Genomic DNA, 20000 nt, shown 5'->3' on the forward strand with positions numbered 1-20000 from the left:
ATATTTGATGTAACCATTTGCTTTGTAAATAGTTAAACCTACCATCAAAAATCAAATATGGGCCTGGTCCCTGGCGAGAAATTGCTTTGGACTCGACTCGACTTGATCTTCTTCCTTTTTATCTGTAGCAATTTTGAGGAAATTGCTTAAGGGCCACGGTTGATTATTCCGTGAAGACGACGTTATTGAATGTCTCGCCAGCTTCGATCCATGCCTGGGCCTGCAGCACGCAACGTTATTTGTTTGTCAGACAAATCATTGGGTCGAAATTACAGAACAAAACAAGAGAACACACATGGTTAATGTTCTGTAAAAAATATATATATACAGTACCAGTCAAAAGTTTGGACACACCTACTCATTAAAGGGTTTTTCTTTATTTTTACTATTTTCTATATTGTAGAATAATAGTGAAGACATAAAAACTTTGGGATGAGTTGGACCGCAGAGTGAAGGAAAAGCAGCCAACAAGTGCTCAGCATAAGTGGGAACTCCTTCAAGACTGTTGTAAAATCATTCCAGGTGAAGCTGGTTGAGAGAATGCCAAGAGTTTGCAAAGCTGTCATCAAGGCAAAGGGTGGCTACTTTAAAGAATATAAAATATATTTAGATTTGTTGAACACTTTTTTGGTTACTATATGTGTGTTATTTCATAGTTTTGATGTCTTCACTATTATTCTACAACGTAGAAAATAGTTAAAATAAAGAAAACTCTTGAATGAGTAGGAGTTCTAAAACTTTTGACTGGTACTGTATATATAGTGGCAAGAAAAAGTATGTGAACCCTTTGGTAATACCTGGAATTCCAATCAAGAAGGCGTATTTTCTACTGTTGAAGCGATTCTGTTGTTGATTTACTTCTGTGTTTTGGGTCATTGTCCTGTTGCATCAACCAACTTCTGTTGAGCTTCAATTGGCAGACAGATAGCCTAACATTCTCCTGCAAAATGTCTTGATAAACTTGGGAATTCATTTTTCCGTCGATGATAGCTAGCTGTCCAGGCCCTGAGGCAGCAAAGCAGCCCCAAACCATGATGCTCCCTCCACCATACTTTACAGTGGAGATGAGGTTTTGATGTTGGTGTGCTGTGCCTTTTTTTCTCCACACATAGTGTAGTGTGTTCCTTCCAAACAACTCAACTTTAGTTTCATCTGTCCACAGAATATTTTGCCAGTAGCGCTGTGGAACATCCAGGTGCACTTTAGCGAACTTCAGATGTGCAGCAATGTTTATTTTGGACAGCAGTGGCTTCTTCCATGGTGTCCTCCCATGAACACCATTCTTCATTAGTGTTTTACGTATCATAGACTCGTCAACAGAGATGTTAGCATGTTCCAGAGATGTCTGTAAGTCTTTAGCTGACACTCTAGGATTCTTCTTAACCTCGTTGAGCATTCTGCGCTGTGCTCTTGCAGTCATCTTTGCAGGACGGCCACTCCTAGGGAGAGTAGCAACAGTGCTGAACTTTCTCCATTTATAGACAATTTATCTTTGCCGATCCCTCATCATCATCGTCCATCAGTGAGTCGATGGCTTGAATAGTCTCGCTGGAAATGGAATGGAATGTAATAATGTGCAGCAGAATTAAAAGACCAGCAGTAGATTTATAAAAAACAACAAATTTGCATTATTATGCCTACTGTACAGTACTGGAGCTTACTGTACCTGTTCATCTTCATGGGCTTTCGCATTCGGCGTAATGCCTCATGTACACTAGCACGCTGTGCTGCGCGGTGGAACACCGCTTCCCATTCATTTTTAAATGGAAGGAAAGTGGTGAGAAGCGGAGAGGGCGGGGCGACCTTTGGGTGGTGCGAACACTTCCCAACTTTATGGAAATCACCAGCGGCGACCGCTGGGCGATGACCAATCATATCGAGTGGTTCTCTCATGAAGAATTTGACGCAATGCGACCCATTGCTGGAGACTTTCTTCAGCAAAGATGGCTGAAAAAACATTACAGTGGAAGCAAATGTAAGTAATTATAACGTAATTGATCTCCAACCCTGTTCCTGGAGAGATACCCTCCTGTAGGTTTTAACTCCAACCCTGTTCCTGGAGATACCCTCCTGTAGGTTTTAACTCCAACCCTGTTCCTGGAGAGATACCCTCCTGTAGGTTTTAACTCCAACCCTGTTCCTGGAGAGACCCTCCTGTAGGTTTTAACTCCAACCCTGTTCCTGGAGAGCTACCCTCCAGTAGGTTTTAACTCCAACCCTGTTCCTGGAGAGATACCCTCCAGTAGGTTCTAACTCCAACCCTAATCTAGCACACCTGATTATATTAATTAGCTGGTTGATAAGCTGAATCAGGTTAGTTACAACAGGGTTGGAGTTAAAACCTACAGGAGGGTTTCTCTCCAGGAACAGGGTTGGAGTTAAAACCTACAGCAGGGTATCTCTCTATGAACAGGGTTGGAGTTAAAACCTACAGGAGAGTAGCTCTCCAGGAACAGGGTTGGAGAGCCCTGACCTAGAGGATTTAGGGAGAAGGGAGGAGAGGGATGAAGTGAAGGAGAGACTGTTATTGAGAAAATAAGGTAGTTAAAGAGACAAGTGTTCAACAAAAATGTGTGTGTGGTCTCACCCGGTGTCCACACTAAGTGGCTGCAGAGTACTTTATGCTGAGAAACATGCACAGACACACGTGGACGAACAATATAACGTAGTTATAGAAATAATGACGTCTCTTACTATTCTCCATGGTTGGTCCTCTTGCCTATTCTTTGAAGGTGGAAGGAGCCACAGTTATACACCTGAGCCTGTTTACTGCACAACACAATCCATCAATCAGATTGATACAGGAGTGTGTAGGTGTGGCTTATAGGGCGTCTAATTGTTGAATTTTTTTTCTGTATGCATGACTCTTAAAACAGCCTGTTTTGTTTTTGTACAGCACCCTCACCTAAACAGCACCCTCGCCTAAACAGCACCCTCGCCTAAACAACACCCTCGCCTAAACAGCACCCTCGCCTAAACAGCACCCTCGCCTAAACAGCCCTCTCACCCAAACAGCACCCTCACCCAAACAGCACCCTCACCCAAACATCACCCTCACCTAAACAGCACCCTCACCCAAACATCACCCTCACCTAAACAGCACCCTCACCCAAACAGCACCCTCACCTAAACAGCACCCTCACCCAAACAGCACCCTCACCCAAACAGCACCCTCACCTAAACAGCACCCTCACCTGAACAGCACCCTCACCCAAACAGCACCCTCACCTAAACAGCACCCTCGCCTAAACAGCACCCTCGCCTAAACAACACCCTCGCCTAAACAGCACCCTCGCCTAAACAGCACCCTCGCCTAAACAGCCCTCTCACCCAAACAGCACCCTCACCTAAACAGCACCCTCACCTAAACAGCACCCTCGCCTAAACAGCACCCTCGCCTAAACAGCACCCTCACCCAAACAGCACCCTCACCTGAGAAGTAGAAATCAAAAGGAGAGAAACTAGGGAATTTAATAACTGCAGTTGACATAGATAAGTAAATGGAAGAATACTCTTATTGCAATGTGGATGGCTCTTAAAATAGCATTTGGTTGTGCATAGTGTAGTCTATGGTGTTGCCAGGGAACAGCACCCTCTTAAAATAGCATTTGGTTGTGCATAGTGTAGTCTATGGTGTTGCCAGGGAACAGCACCCTCTTCGAAGAAGTAGGAGGTGAAGCTCTCCTGCACACGGATTGCCTCTCTTGCTGTGTTGTTGGACACCATCCTTGAAACATCCTGCAGAGCAGCAGACTTCTCCTCTGGGACACGGCGGCGAGCTGCAGATCCCCTCCTGGTCCTCGTGTCCATCCTCATGAAGTTATGCAGGACACAGGTAGCCTTCACACACCTGAATTCCTCCAGGAGGCAGTCTCAGATGGCTCTGGTCACCCAACCTTGCAGCGTCCTACACGGCAACTGTAGGCAATCGTTTTGAAGGAATCTCCAGTTACAAGGTATCTGTAGGAATATGGAAGATTGGATAGATGGATGCATGTGACAACAGCAGAATCATATCAAGGACATCGTCACAAATGAATAGATAAATACCACTTGAAGCTTGATGATGAGTTTGTTCATTTGAATCAGCTGTGTAGCACTAAGGTAAAAACAAAAATGTGCTCCCCTTTGAGTCCCCAGGACCAGGACTGAGAACCACTGCTCTTCACTGGGACCTCTTCATCTGCAGTCAGGCTTTCACAGCTCTCTGTATCTGAGGACAGACAACCTCACAAGAAACAGACTTCATTATAAGCTCAGTTAAATGTTTTTAACCTTTATTTAACTAGGCAAGTCAGTTAAGAACAAATTCTAATGTACAATGATGGCCTACTCCGGCCAAATCCGGACGACTCTGGGCCAATTGGGACTCCCAATCACGGCCGGATGTGATACAGCCTGGTTTCGAACCAGGTACTCTTGCACTGAGATGCAGTGCATTAGACCGCTGCGCCACTCGAGAGCCCATTTGAGTTAGCACTGTAGCTAGTTAGCTAATAATACATCATTTCTTGTACTGTCTGCCCTGGCCTGTCTCCTCCTGTTTGGTACAGGTACCCCAACCACACTCCCCCGTCTCTCCCGAGCTTTCGCTCGCCTCCAGCACACACGCACTGTTGACCACGCCCCAAGTAGTTATATATATATATATATATATATATATATATATATAAAAATCATTTTGCTATTTTGCTATTTGCCTCATAACTCCTGCATACTTTGTTGACATTGAACTTTGTTGTGTACACAATCTTGGGACAGACTATCTTTGTTCCCACTCTCGGGACTCTGACTCTCTATTGGTTACAGACTTTAAGACTCATAGCCTGGTTCCTCTCTAGGTTTCTTCCTAGGTTTTGGCCTTTCTAGGGAGTTTTTCCTAGCCACCGTGCTAGGAAGAACCACTGTAGATGGGACTGTTTTTCTTTCTCATTTATATATAGGTTTATAGATTTTTATAAAGAATATTAAAAAATACAATCTATTTGCAGTGAAGGCGCTCAACACCTACGTCACATTTAGTCATCTACTCCCATCTAGAGCGATACACAGAAGCAACCAGGGGCAACGCTGTGCTCAACGGCACGTCGACAGATCTCCCACAAGGTCAAGAAACGGGAACCAGAACCAGCGACCAATCAGCCATCGGCCCAAGCCCCTAACCGGCCAGGACACCCCGCCCCCCCTCGGCTTAGGCTCTAGAGGGTTAATAAAAGGTAACCCTATGTCATATCCTCTCATACCCCCTCAATTCGAGTCTTGGTTTTAACTTAACAGCCCTTCACTGTCAAAGAGGTAAACTATTTAAAGAGTGCATGACCAACAAAATCTATGAATATAGCAGCCTATAGCCTAATTTCATCAGTCAAACATAATTTTGTTATTTCTTAAATAGGAAGAAATAGTAAAGTCTAGAAATGTAATCAATTACAAATTACATGACCTCACCACAGACTAGATTTTTTTTTTTTAAATACTGCCCCCCTCCCCTGGACTGAAATTGATAAAGGATGACCTTCCTCACTGTCCTCCAGGTAATGATTCTTAACATTTCTATCCGTCCCGAACCACTTGTGTTCTTGAGAAAGCAACTTCCAGTGCAATAGTATTCTAATCTCCACAATGTCTTTAATGGATCTTGCACCAATGTTACTTAACCATGACGATCTGGTTGTCTGTTGGCAGAAACCTTGGTTTGATTCATAAACTAATTGTGACAAGAAAAATAGAGTGCTGCTGGAGTTTTTTGTTATTGCATATCATAAGGTGTACGAAAAAAAACTCTACTTTTCTGTTGGGGCAACCACTAGTATCCCAAAATACTGGATAAAAGAAAAATATATTTGGCTACTGTATATTTACAGTGAGCTGCTGCCGCCTAGCGGTCATGCTGCAGAGCTGCATGGGCTCACACAGAAGAACACGCCCTCAGACAAGCCAACAGCCTATCACCGAAGGCTGGAACGATGTCACATGCACTTTTCAACCAACCAGTAGTCAATACCCCGCACAGTAAGTAGGAGCCGGCAATACACCAATAGCCAGCCATAAAACCTTAAAGAAGACAGGACAGTAGACAACAACAAACAGTTATTAGATATAGCTACAGTAGCTAGTTACAATGTAACAACAACGTGTTAATATTGCATCCATTCTATCAACAGCTATACTTTTGTAAAACTCACTTTGTAATTGTGAAGCAGGTCAGAATTAGAAACAAACTCGTGGTTTTATTTGTTTAACGAGTGTTGAGAACTTTGGACTGAGTGACCATTGAACTCGAACTGACCGGTCCTCCCTATCAGAATTCCGAAGTTCCCCATATATCCCGTGCTCTGGTCATTCGGCCATGGCCCTCCGTGTCCTACAGACCGTGGCGGCGGTGGCTGTTCTCTGTCGGTTCCCCGTAACGTTAACTCGGGCTGGGGACAAGACAGAGGGGACTCCCGGCCAATCCTACGTGGCTGCGGTATACGAGCACCGGATAATTCTGAACCCGGAGCCGCACGTACCTCTGTCCCGGACCGCGGCGCTCAAGCACATGATGAGCAACTTGGATGTGTACGAGGAGCAGGCCGCGCGAGCTGCGCAACAGGTTGTCTACATTTTGGGGGGGACTGGTAGAGGGTCTTCTCTTTCAATTAACATAACTAGATGTGTTAGTGCAGGGCTGGAACTAAAGCCTGCACACCCTGCCGCTAAGCTCTTCAGGACTGAGTTACACTCGTCTTTTACAGGAAGGATACACATCAATCTTGAAGTGCTGGAGTTAGCTTTAAAGCTCTCTTCCCCCTTTCAAGTCTCACCCGTTTCCCTAATTCTCTCTCTTTCAGGGGGCTCAGATCATAGTATTTCCAGAGGATGGTCTCCAGGGGTTTAACTTCAGTCGTCTGTCCATCTCTGGTTACCTAGAGACCATCCCTGACCCACAGTCTGAGGACTGGAACCCCTGTACACAGACAGACAGACACACTCACACTGAGGTATGTACAGTCCAGAACGAATCAGTTGAACGGGCCTTTGTGTGTGCAAGCGCATGCACGTTCACAATTGTTTTTTAAACGGTGTTATAGTAAAAACCATAGGCAACTCGTGAGTTTCAAGTTTGGGGAAGCTTACAATTTATCCTACCATTTCTACTAAGCTTTGTGCCAGTTATGATTATTTTTATATGCACATTTTTGTGGAACACTTTAATTTCAATAATAACGTTTTAATTTCTCAGAATCATTGTCACGTGGTTAATCATAAAAATCCGAAGGAAAATAATACAAATCTATAAGTAAAAATGTAACTAAGGCTAGAATACCAGCCTCAGCCATATGGACACACTGATCTATTGGCAGTTAAAGAAATGAGCGCATAGAACTCAAAGATAGCATATTGGCCAATGCAGCAGTAAGCCTAGAAGTTCCATAGTCAACTAAGTAAAATACATAGGCCTAAAGCTGACAAATAACAGTAGAAAATATCCTGATGAAAATTCAGGTTCTTTCAATCTCATTCATCTCTCTACTCCGCCTGTCTGCCTCCCTTACTATCGGTCTTGACTTGAGCTATTACTAGTGAAGTGTAACATTGTATCAAATCAACTGGGTTGGCCGGAAGAAGCTGTAGCTAGCGAACATGCAACATAGTATCAACTAGCCTGTTCTAGGCCCTCAGAGTTTCACACGCCAGTTACCTCAGGACAGACAGGTGTTTTTATAACGACTTTCCACTGGATATATGGAATCATCAGATCGTGATATTTTGTTCCTTCACACCGAGACTTGGTGATTATCGAGTCCGGGAGTGTTGGAAAGATGTTTAAAATACTGAGGAGCTATCATTCGCGATGGATATTTAAAAAAAGAGACTTCGTGTGAGGTGAAGAAGAAATGACTGAGAAGCTCAGTTTATTAGTGGTGGACGTGGGGTGTTAAGACAATCAGATATCAGACATCCACAAATGGGCACTTTCCTATTTTTGCAGGCAGCAGACCAGGTAGGAGGCCAACCTCTGTGTGCTCAGGCACGTACGCTCCCTCAACGTTATCAGGAAAGAGAAACCAGACATGCTCATTGCTGACATGGAGCACTCCAAACAAAAGACAATTTTAAAAAATATATACAAAACTCACAACGGTTCTGAAATAAACCAAAACCTGTTTCTCACAAGTGTAACAGGTTGTGAACTCTGCAAACAATGACAACTGTAAATTACTGTAAATAATACCAGTGGAGGCTGGTAGGCAGAGCTATAGGAGGATGGGCTCATTATAATGGGTGGAATTGAATTAATGGAACAGAGTCAAACAATATATGTTTCATTTATTCTATTCCAGCCAATTTTAACCCATACTTCTATAGCTCCTCCCACCATCCTCCTCAGATTGCTACATGCATTAACAAACATTAATGTAACCAAATGATGGGGGGTTTACAGTACATTTAGTAGGCCTACAGGTGACATATGTAATGGGGAATTGATCAAAAATAAATAATCAAAGGGCAAACAATTCACAAAACAATGAATGGGCAAGAATTGGCTGGAGACAGCATTCTGGAGAGGTGAACTGATGCATTCTGGAGAGGTGAACTGATGCATTCTGGAGAGCTCAACAGATGCATTCTGGAGAGGTGAACAGATGCATTCTGGGGAGGTGAACTGATGCATTCTGGAGAGCTGAACAGATGCATTCTGGAGAGGTGAACTGATGCATTCTGGAGAGGTGAACTGATGCATTCTGGAGAGGTGAACAGATGCATTCTGGAGAGCTGAACTGATGCATTCTGGAGAGGTGAACTGATGCATTCTGGGGAGTTGAACAGATGCATTCTGGAGAGGTGAACAGATGCATTCTGGGGAGGTGAACAGATGCATTCTGGGGAGGTGAACTGATGCATTCTGGGGAGGTGAACTGATGCATTCTGGAGAGCTGAACTGATGCATTCTGGAGAGGTGAACAGATGCATTCTGGAGAGGTGAACAGATGCATTCTGGGGAGGTGAACAGATGCATTCTGGAGAGATGAACTGATGCATTCTGGAGAGCTGAACTGATGCATTCTGGAGAGGTGAACAGATGCATTCTGGGGAGGTGAACAGATGCATTCTGGGGAGCTGAACAGATGCATTCTGGAGAGCTGAACAGATGCATTCTGGAGAGGTGAACTGATGCATTCTGGAGAGGTGAACAGATGCATTCTGGGGAGGTGAACAGATGCATTCTGGAGAGGTGAACAGATGCATTCTGGGGAGGTGAACTGATGCATTCTGGGGAGGTGAACTGATGCATTCTGGGGAGGTGAACTGATGCATTCTGGAGAGCTGAACTGATGCATTCTGGAGAGGTGAACAGATGCATTCTGGAGAGGTGAACAGATGCATTCTGGGGAGGTGAACAGATGCATTCTGGAGAGATGAACTGATGCATTCTGGAGAGGTGAACAGATGCATTCTGGAGAGCTGAACTGATGCATTCTGGAGAGCTGAACTGATGCATTCTGGAGAGGTGAACAGATGCATTCTGGAGAGGTGAACAGATGCATTCTGGGGAGGTGAACTGATGCATTCTGGAGAGGTGAACAGATGCATTCTGGGGAGATGAACTGATGCATTCTGGAGAGGTGAACAGATGCATTCTGGAGAGCTGAACAGATGCATTCTGGAGAGGTGAACAGATGCATTCTGGAGAGGTGAACAGATGCATTCTGGAGAGGTGAACAGATGCATTCTGGGGAGGTGAACTGATGCATTCTGGGGAGGTGAACTGATGCATTCTGGGGAGGTGAACTGATGCATTCTGGAGAGCTGAACTGATGCATTCTGGAGAGGTGAACAGATGCATTCTGGAGAGGTGAACAGATGCATTCTGGGGAGGTGAACAGATGCATTCTGGAGAGATGAACTGATGCATTCTGGAGAGGTGAACAGATGCATTCTGGAGAGCTGAACTGATGCATTCTGGAGAGGTGAACAGATGCATTCTGGAGAGGTGAACAGATGCATTCTGGAGAGGTGAACAGATGCATTCTGGGGAGGTGAACTGATGCATTCTGGAGAGGTGAACAGATGCATTCTGGGGAGGTGAACTGATGCATTCTGGAGAGGTGAACAGATGCATTCTGGAGAGGTGAACAGATGCATTCTGGGGAGGTGAACTGATGCATTCTGGAGAGGTGAACAGATGCATTCTGGGGAGGTGAACAGATGCATTCTGGAGAGGTGAACAGATGCATTCTGGGGAGGTGAACTGATGCATTCTGGGGAGGTGAACTGATGCATTCTGGGGAGGTGAACTGATGCATTCTGGAGAGCTGAACTGATGCATTCTGGAGAGGTGAACAGATGCATTCTGGAGAGGTGAACAGATGCATTCTGGGGAGGTGAACAGATGCATTCTGGGGAGGTGAACAGATGCATTCTGGGGAGGTGAACTGATGCATTCTGGAGAGGTGAACTGATGCATTCTGGAGAGGTGAACAGATGCATTCTGGGGAGATGAACTGATGCATTCTGGAGAGGTGAACAGATGCATTCTGGAGAGCTGAACAGATGCATTCTGGAGAGGTGAACAGATGCATTCTGGAGAGGTGAACAGATGCATTCTGGAGAGGTGAACAGATGCATTCTGGAGAGGTGAACAGATGCATTCTGGGGAGGTGAACTGATGCATTCTGGAGAGATGAACTGATGCATTCTGGAGAGGTGAACAGATGCATTCTGGAGAGCTGAACTGATGCATTCTGGAGAGGTGAACAGATGCATTCTGGAGAGGTGAACAGATGCATTCTGGAGAGGTGAACAGATGCATTCTGGGGAGGTGAACTGATGCATTCTGGAGAGGTGAACTGATGCATTCTGGAGAGGTGAACAGATGCATTCTGGGGAGGTGAACTGATGCATTCTGGAGAGGTGAACAGATGCATTCTGGAGAGGTGAACAGATGCATTCTGGGGAGGTGAACTGATGCATTCTGGAGAGGTGAACAGATGCATTCTGGGGAGGTGAACAGATGCATTCTGGAGAGGTGAACAGATGCATTCTGGGGAGGTGAACTGATGCATTCTGGGGAGGTGAACTGATGCATTCTGGGGAGGTGAACTGATGCATTCTGGAGAGCTGAACTGATGCATTCTGGAGAGGTGAACAGATGCATTCTGGAGAGGTGAACAGATGCATTCTGGGGAGGTGAACAGATGCATTCTGGGGAGGTGAACAGATGCATTCTGGGGAGGTGAACAGATGCATTCTGGGGAGGTGAACTGATGCATTCTGGAGAGCTGAACTGATGCATTCTGGAGAGGTGAACAGATGCATTCTGGAGAGGTGAACAGATGCATTCTGGAGAGGTGAACAGATGCATTCTGGAGAGGTGAACAGATGCATTCTGGAGAGGTGAACAGATGCATTCTGGAGAGGTGAACAGATGCATTCTGGAGAGGTGAACAGATGCATTCTGGAGAGGTGAACAGATGCATTCTGGGGAGGTGAACTGATGCATTCTGGGGAGGTGAACTGATGCATTCTGGAGAGCTGAACTGATGCATTCTGGAGAGCTGAACTGATGCATTCTGGAGAGGTGAACAGATGCATTCTGGGGAGGTGAACAGATGCATTCTGGGGAGGTGAACAGATGCATTCTGGGGAGGTGAACTGATGCATTCTGGAGAGCTGAACTGATGCATTCTGGAGAGGTGAACAGATGCATTCTGGAGAGGTGAACAGATGCATTCTGGAGAGGTGAACAGATGCATTCTGGAGAGGTGAACTGATGCATTCTGGAGAGGTGAACAGATGCATTCTGGAGAGGTGAACAGATGCATTCTGGAGAGGTGAACAGATGCATTCTGGAGAGGTGAACAGATGCATTCTGGAGAGGTGAACTGATGCATTCTGGAGAGGTGAACTGATGCATTCTGGAGAGGTGAACAGATGCATTCTGGAGAGGTGAACAGATGCATTCTGGAGAGGTGAACTGATGCATTCTGGAGAGGTGAACAGATGCATTCTGGAGAGCTGAACAGATGCATTCTGGAGAGGTGAACAGATGCATTCTGGGGAGGTGAACTGATGCATTCTGGAGAGGTGAACAGATGCATTCTGGGGAGGTGAACAGATGCATTCTGGAGAGGTGAACAGATGCATTCTGGGGAGGTGAACAGATGCATTCTGGAGAGGTGAACAGATGCATTCTGGGGAGGTGAACTGATGCATTCTGGGGAGGTGAACTGATGCATTCTGGGGAGGTGAACTGATGCATTCTGGAGAGCTGAACTGATGCATTCTGGAGAGGTGAACAGATGCATTCTGGAGAGGTGAACAGATGCATTCTGGGGAGGTGAACAGATGCATTCTGGGGAGGTGAACAGATGCATTCTGGGGAGGTGAACTGATGCATTCTGGAGAGGTGAACTGATGCATTCTGGAGAGGTGAACAGATGCATTCTGGGGAGATGAACTGATGCATTCTGGAGAGGTGAACAGATGCATTCTGGAGAGCTGAACAGATGCATTCTGGAGAGGTGAACAGATGCATTCTGGAGAGGTGAACAGATGCATTCTGGAGAGGTGAACAGATGCATTCTGGAGAGGTGAACAGATGCATTCTGGGGAGGTGAACTGATGCATTCTGGAGAGATGAACTGATGCATTCTGGAGAGGTGAACAGATGCATTCTGGAGAGCTGAACTGATGCATTCTGGAGAGGTGAACAGATGCATTCTGGAGAGGTGAACAGATGCATTCTGGAGAGGTGAACAGATGCATTCTGGGGAGGTGAACTGATGCATTCTGGAGAGGTGAACTGATGCATTCTGGAGAGGTGAACAGATGCATTCTGGGGAGGTGAACTGATGCATTCTGGAGAGGTGAACAGATGCATTCTGGAGAGGTGAACAGATGCATTCTGGGGAGGTGAACTGATGCATTCTGGAGAGGTGAACAGATGCATTCTGGGGAGGTGAACAGATGCATTCTGGAGAGGTGAACAGATGCATTCTGGGGAGGTGAACTGATGCATTCTGGGGAGGTGAACTGATGCATTCTGGGGAGGTGAACAGATGCATTCTGGAGAGCTGAACTGATGCATTCTGGAGAGGTGAACAGATGCATTCTGGAGAGGTGAACAGATGCATTCTGGGGAGGTGAACAGATGCATTCTGGGGAGGTGAACAGATGCATTCTGGGGAGGTGAACTGATGCATTCTGGAGAGCTGAACTGATGCATTCTGGAGAGCTGAACTGATGCATTCTGGAGAGGTGAACAGATGCATTCTGGAGAGGTGAACAGATGCATTCTGGAGAGGTGAACAGATGCATTCTGGAGAGGTGAACAGATGCATTCTGGAGAGGTGAACAGATGCATTCTGGGGAGGTGAACTGATGCATTCTGGGGAGGTGAACTGATGCATTCTGGAGAGCTGAACTGATGCATTCTGGAGAGCTGAACTGATGCATTCTGGAGAGGTGAACAGATGCATTCTGGGGAGGTGAACAGATGCATTCTGGGGAGGTGAACAGATGCATTCTGGGGAGGTGAACTGATGCATTCTGGAGAGCTGAACTGATGCATTCTGGAGAGGTGAACAGATGCATTCTGGAGAGGTGAACAGATGCATTCTGGGGAGGTGAACTGATGCATTCTGGAGAGCTGAACTGATGCATTCTGGGGAGGTGAACTGATGCATTCTGGAGAGCTGAACTGATGCATTCTGGAGAGGTGAACAGATGCATTCTGGAGAGGTGAACAGATGCATTCTGGAGAGGTGAACTGATGCATTCTGGAGAGGTGAACAGATGCATTCTGGAGAGGTGAACAGATGCATTCTGGAGAGGTGAACAGATGCATTCTGGAGAGGTGAACAGATGCATTCTGGAGAGGTGAACTGATTTATTCTGGAGAGGTGAACTGATGCATTCTGGAGAGGTGAACAGATGCATTCTGGAGAGGTGAACAGATGCATTCTGGAGAGGTGAACTGATGCATTCTGGAGAGGTGAACAGATGCATTCTGGAGAGGTGAACAGATGCATTCTGGGGAGGTGAACTGATGCATTCTGGAGAGCTGAACTGATGGATTCTGGAGAGGTGAACAGATGCATTCTGGAGAGGTGAACAGATGCATTCTGGAGAGGTGAACTGATGCATTCTGGAGAGGTGAACAGATGCATTCTGGAGAGGTGAACAGATGCATTCTGGAGAGGTGAACAGATGCATTCTGGAGAGGTGAACAGATGCATTCTGGAGAGGTGAACTGATGCATTCTGGAGAGGTGAACTGATGCATTCTGGAGAGGTGAACAGATGCATTCTGGAGAGGTGAACAGATGCATTCTGGAGAGGTGAACTGATGCATTCTGGAGAGGTGAACAGATGCATTCTGGAGAGCTGAACAGATGCATTCTGGAGAGGTGAACAGATGCATTCTGGGGAGGTGAACTGATGCATTCTGGAGAGGTGAACAGATGCATTCTGGGGAGGTGAACAGATGCATTCTGGAGAGGTGAACAGATGCATTCTGGGGAGGTGAACAGATGCATTCTGGAGAGGTGAACAGATGCATTCTGGGGAGGTGAACTGATGCATTCTGGGGAGGTGAACTGATGCATTCTGGGGAGGTGAACTGATGCATTCTGGAGAGCTGAACTGATGCATTCTGGAGAGGTGAACAGATGCATTCTGGAGAGGTGAACAGATGCATTCTGGGGAGGTGAACAGATGCATTCTGGGGAGGTGAACAGATGCATTCTGGGGAGGTGAACTGATGCATTCTGGAGAGGTGAACTGATGCATTCTGGAGAGGTGAACAGATGCATTCTGGGGAGATGAACTGATGCATTCTGGAGAGGTGAACAGATGCATTCTGGAGAGCTGAACAGATGCATTCTGGAGAGGTGAACAGATGCATTCTGGAGAGGTGAACAGATGCATTCTGGAGAGGTGAACAGATGCATTCTGGAGAGGTGAACAGATGCATTCTGGGGAGGTGAACTGATGCATTCTGGAGAGATGAACTGATGCATTCTGGAGAGGTGAACAGATGCATTCTGGAGAGCTGAACTGATGCATTCTGGAGAGGTGAACAGATGCATTCTGGAGAGGTGAACAGATGCATTCTGGAGAGGTGAACAGATGCATTCTGGGGAGGTGAACTGATGCATTCTGGAGAGGTGAACTGATGCATTCTGGAGAGGTGAACAGATGCATTCTGGGGAGGTGAACTGATGCATTCTGGAGAGGTGAACAGATGCATTCTGGAGAGGTGAACAGATGCATTCTGGGGAGGTGAACTGATGCATTCTGGAGAGGTGAACAGATGCATTCTGGGGAGGTGAACAGATGCATTCTGGAGAGGTGAACAGATGCATTCTGGGGAGGTGAACTGATGCATTCTGGGGAGGTGAACTGATGCATTCTGGGGAGGTGAACAGATGCATTCTGGAGAGCTGAACTGATGCATTCTGGAGAGGTGAACAGATGCATTCTGGAGAGGTGAACAGATGCATTCTGGGGAGGTGAACAGATGCATTCTGGGGAGGTGAACAGATGCATTCTGGGGAGGTGAACTGATGCATTCTGGAGAGCTGAACTGATGCATTCTGGAGAGCTGAACTGATGCATTCTGGAGAGGTGAACAGATGCATTCTGGAGAGGTGAACAGATGCATTCTGGAGAGGTGAACAGATGCATTCTGGAGAGGTGAACAGATGCATTCTGGAGAGGTGAACAGATGCATTCTGGGGAGGTGAACTGATGCATTCTGGGGAGGTGAACTGATGCATTCTGGAGAGCTGAACTGATGCATTCTGGAGAGCTGAACTGATGCATTCTGGAGAGGTGAACAGATGCATTCTGGGGAGGTGAACAGATGCATTCTGGGGAGGTGAACAGATGCATTCTGGGGAGGTGAACTGATGCATTCTGGAGAGCTGAACTGATGCATTCTGGAGAGGTGAACAGATGCATTCTGGAGAGGTGAACAGATGCATTCTGGGGAGGTGAACTGATGCATTCTGGAGAGCTGAACTGATGCATTCTGGGGAGGTGAACTGATGCATTCTGGAGAGCTGAACTGATGCATTCTGGAGAGGTGAACAGATGCATTCTGGAGAGGTGAACAGATGCATTCTGGAGAGGTGAACTGATGCATTCTGGAGAGGTGAACAGATGCATTCTGGAGAGGTGAACAGATGCATTCTGGAGAGGTGAACAGATGCATTCTGGAGAGGTGAACAGATGCATTCTGGAGAGGTGAACTGATGCATTCTGGAGAGGTGAACTGATGCATTCTGGAGAGGTGAACAGATGCATTCTGGAGAGGTGAACAGATGCATTCTGGAGAGGTGAACTGATGCATTCTGGAGAGGTGAACAGATGCATTCTGGAGAGGTGAACAGATGCATTCTGGGGAGGTGAACTGATGCATTCTGGAGAGCTGAACTGATGGATTCTGGAGAGGTGAACAGATGCATTCTGGAGAGGTGAACAGATGCATTCTGGAGAGGTGAACTGATGCATTCTGGAGAGGTGAACAGATGCATTCTGGAGAGGTGAACAGATGCATTCTGGAGAGGTGAACAGATGCATTCTGGAGAGGTGAACAGATGCATTCTGGAGAGGTGAACTGATGCATTCTGGAGAGGTGAACTGATGCATTCTGGAGAGGTGAACAGATGCATTCTGGAGAGGTGAACAGATGCATTCTGGAGAGGTGAACTGATGCATTCTGGAGAAGTGAACAGATGCATTCTGGAGAGCTGAACAGATGCATTCTGGAGAGGTGAACAGATGCATTCTGGGGAGGTGAACAGATGCATTCTGGAGAGGTGAACAGATGCATTCTGGGGAGGTGAACAGATGCATTCTGGAGAGGTGAACAGATGCATTCTGGAGAGGTGAACGAAGGTAATAAACGATATCATAACCGCCATCGATAAAAGACAGTATTGTGCAGCCGTCTTCATCAACCTGGCCAAGGCTTTCGAATCTGTCAATCACCGTATTCTTATCGGCAGACTCAACAGCCTTGGTTTCTCAAATGACTGCCTCGCCTGGTTCACCAACTACTTCTCTCAGACAGAGTTCAGTGTGTCAAATCGGAGGGCTTGTTGTCCGGACCTCTGGCAGTCTCTATGGGGGTGCCACAGGGTTTAATTCTCGGACCGACTCTTTTCTCTGTATATATCAACGATGTCGCTCTTGCTGCGGGTGATTCCCTGATCCACCTCTACGCAGACGACACCATTCTGTATACATCTGGCCCTTTTTTGGACACTGTGTTAACTAACCTCCAAACGGGCTTCAATGGCATACAACACTCCTTCCGTGGCCTCCAACTGCTCTTAAACGCTAGTAAAAACAAATGCATGCTTTTCAACCGTGCGCTGCCTGCACCCGCCCGCCTGACTAGCATCACTACTCTGGACGGTTCTGACTTAGAATATGTGGACGACTGCAAATACCTAGGTGTCTGGTTAGACTGTAAACTCTCCTTCCAGACTCATATTAAACATCTCCAATCAAAAATGAAATCTAGAATTGGCTTCCTGTTTCGCAACAAAGCCTCCTTCACTCACGCCGCCAAACATACCCTTGTAAAACTGACTATCCTACCGATCCTTGACTTTGGCGATGTCATTTACAAAATAGCTTCCAATACTCTACTCAGCAAACTGGACGCAGTCTATCACAGTGCCATCCGTTTTGTCACCAAAGCCCCTTATACCATCCACCACTGCGACCTGTATGCTCTAGTCGGCTGGCCCTCGCTACATATTCGTCGCCAGACCCACTGACTCCAGGTCATCTATAAGTCTATGCTAGGTAAAGCTCCGCCTTATCTCAGCTAACTGGTCATGATAACAACACCCACCCGTAGCACACGCTCCAGCAAGTATATCTCACTGGTCATCCCCAAAGCCAACACCTCCTTTGGCCGCCTTTCCTTCCAGTTCTCTGCTGCCAATGACTGTAACGAATTGCAAAAATTGCTGAAGCTGGAGACTTTTATTTCCCCCACTAACTTTAAACATCAGCTATCTGAGCAGCTAACCGATCGCTGCAGCTGTACATAGTCCATCTGTAAATAGCCCACCCAATCTACTTACCTCATCCCCATATTGTTTTTATTTACTTTTCTGCTCTTTTGCACACCAGTATTTCTACTTGCACATCACCAGCTGCGCATCTATCACTCCAGTGTTAATTTGCTAAATTGTAATTACTTTGCTACTATGGCCCATTTATTGTCTTACCTCCTCATGCCGTTTGAACACACTGTATATAGACTTATTTTTTCTATTGTGTTATTGACTGTACGTTTGTTTATGTGTAACTCTGTGTTGTTGTTTGTGTCGCACTGCTTTGCTTTATCTTGGTCAGGTCACAGTTGTAAATGAGAACGTGTTCTCAACTGGCCTACCTGCTTAAATAAAAGGTGAAATAAAATAAAAATAAATAAAAAATGCTCTCTGCTGAAACTCTGTCACCGGAGAAGGCATCCGAGTGAGCAAAACAGCGCCCCTCTGTCTTACAATATGTTGACCATGTATCTGATGCTGTCTGGACAGAAGTAGTATGACATGTCATAATATTTTGGTACAGACAGCATCAGATACATGGTCTACACATACTGAGACAGAGGGGAGCTGTTTCACTGTCCAGACAGCATCAGATACATGGTCTACACATACTGAGACAGAGGGGTGCTGTTTCACACACTTAGATGCTTTATTTGAGATTGATCGTCTTTCTGCCGGGCGCGTGTCTCAAATAAATTATCAATATTTTATTTGGACGGACAAGGAGGTGCGGTAGGGCGGGCCAGGCCCACCAATAAAGCCAGACCTGAGTACGTACACACACACACACACACACACACACACACACACTGAGTGTACAAAACATTAAGAACACCTTTCTAATATTGAGTTGCAATTCATCAGAGCATGGACTCTACAAGGTGTCCAAAGTGTTCCACAGGGATGCTGGCCCATGTGGATTCCAATGCTTCCCACAGTTGTCAAGTTGGTTGGAAGTCTTTTTGGTGGTGGACCATTCTTGATACACACGGGAAAACGTTGAGCATGAAAAACCCAGCAGCGTTGCAGTTCTTGACACAAACAGGTGCGCCTGGCACCTACTACCATACCCCGTTCAAAGGCACTTACATCTTTTGTCTTGCCCATTCGCTCTCTGAATGGCACACATTTTGTACACAATCCATGTCTCAATTGTCTCAAGGCTTAAAAGTTCTTCATTAACCAGTCTCCTCCCCTTCATCTACTCTGATTGAAGTGGATTTATCAAGTGACATCAATAAGGGATCATAGCTTCAACCTGGATTCACCTGGTCAGTCTGTCATGGAAAGAGCAGGTGTTCCTAATGTTTTGTACACTGTGTTTGTCTTTTGGTATATTTTTTGGGGGGGGATCAAATATCGTCAAATGTGTATTCTGTCCTGTTCTCTCTCAGGTCCTCCAGAGGTTGAGCTGCATGGCTCGACGTCACAGTCTTTACCTGGTGGCCAACATGGCTGACCTCCAGCCCTGCCCTCTGACCTCTCACCCCACCTGCCCCCCCGATGGGCGCTGGCAGTTCAACACTGATGTCGTCTTCAGGTTGGTAGTACCTGTGTTGCTGTTTTGAACACGTCGTTCATGAGCCGCTAGAGAATAAAAGGTGGACAGGAAGTTTCAGGTTTTATAAAACCCTCCAGAGGTGCTCTTGGAATAGAGGAATTACATTTTATTGCGTTTATATACAGGAGTTGGAAAGATGTTTTTGCTATATTCTTAAGAGGCGTTTATTCAAAGCGCACCCCACCATCAACCATTCTCTGTATGTACAGGATGTTTAATAATATATATTCTATAGATGAAAAAGAGATGTTGTTCTCCCATTCGCTGCAGGTGGGACGGCTCCCTGGCGGCGCGCTACCACAAACACAACCTCTACTTTGAGAACGCTTTCGATGCCCCGCCCAGACTAGAGGTGGTGACCTTTGACACGCCGTT

At 46.2% G+C, this 20000-nt stretch overlaps 1 protein-coding gene and 1 long non-coding RNA gene across 5 annotated transcripts in view; both read left to right on the forward strand.

The window, feature by feature from the left end:
• Nucleotides 1–6060: 6060 nt before the first annotated feature.
• The window catches only part of LOC129830746 (biotinidase-like), a 16756-nt gene continuing 2816 nt past the window's right edge, over nt 6061–20000 (forward strand). The window contains exons 1-4 of the mRNA XM_055893436.1: nt 6061–6595; nt 6834–6983; nt 19459–19604; nt 19896–20000. The exon at nt 19896–20000 is cut by the window's right edge and continues 73 nt beyond it. Coding sequence (XP_055749411.1) covers nt 6350–6595; nt 6834–6983; nt 19459–19604; nt 19896–20000 — 647 coding nt within the window. The 5' untranslated portion in view covers nt 6061–6349. The remainder of the gene's footprint in view (nt 6596–6833; nt 6984–19458; nt 19605–19895) is intronic.
• Nucleotides 8695–11382, forward strand: LOC129830755 (uncharacterized). Of its 4 annotated transcripts, none has more exons than XR_008755633.1 (4): nt 8695–8944; nt 9037–9335; nt 9474–11129; nt 11268–11382. It is a non-coding gene; the product is annotated as an uncharacterized LOC129830755 (long non-coding RNA). The 4 variants fall into 4 exon arrangements; XR_008755635.1 differs by having other exon boundaries at nt 9474–10324; nt 10716–11382; XR_008755634.1 differs by having other exon boundaries at nt 9474–9818; nt 9934–11382.

This window comes from Salvelinus fontinalis, chromosome 32, assembly GCF_029448725.1.
Source record: "Salvelinus fontinalis isolate EN_2023a chromosome 32, ASM2944872v1, whole genome shotgun sequence".
In the NCBI taxonomy this organism is placed as follows: Eukaryota; Metazoa; Chordata; class Actinopteri; order Salmoniformes; family Salmonidae; genus Salvelinus; species Salvelinus fontinalis.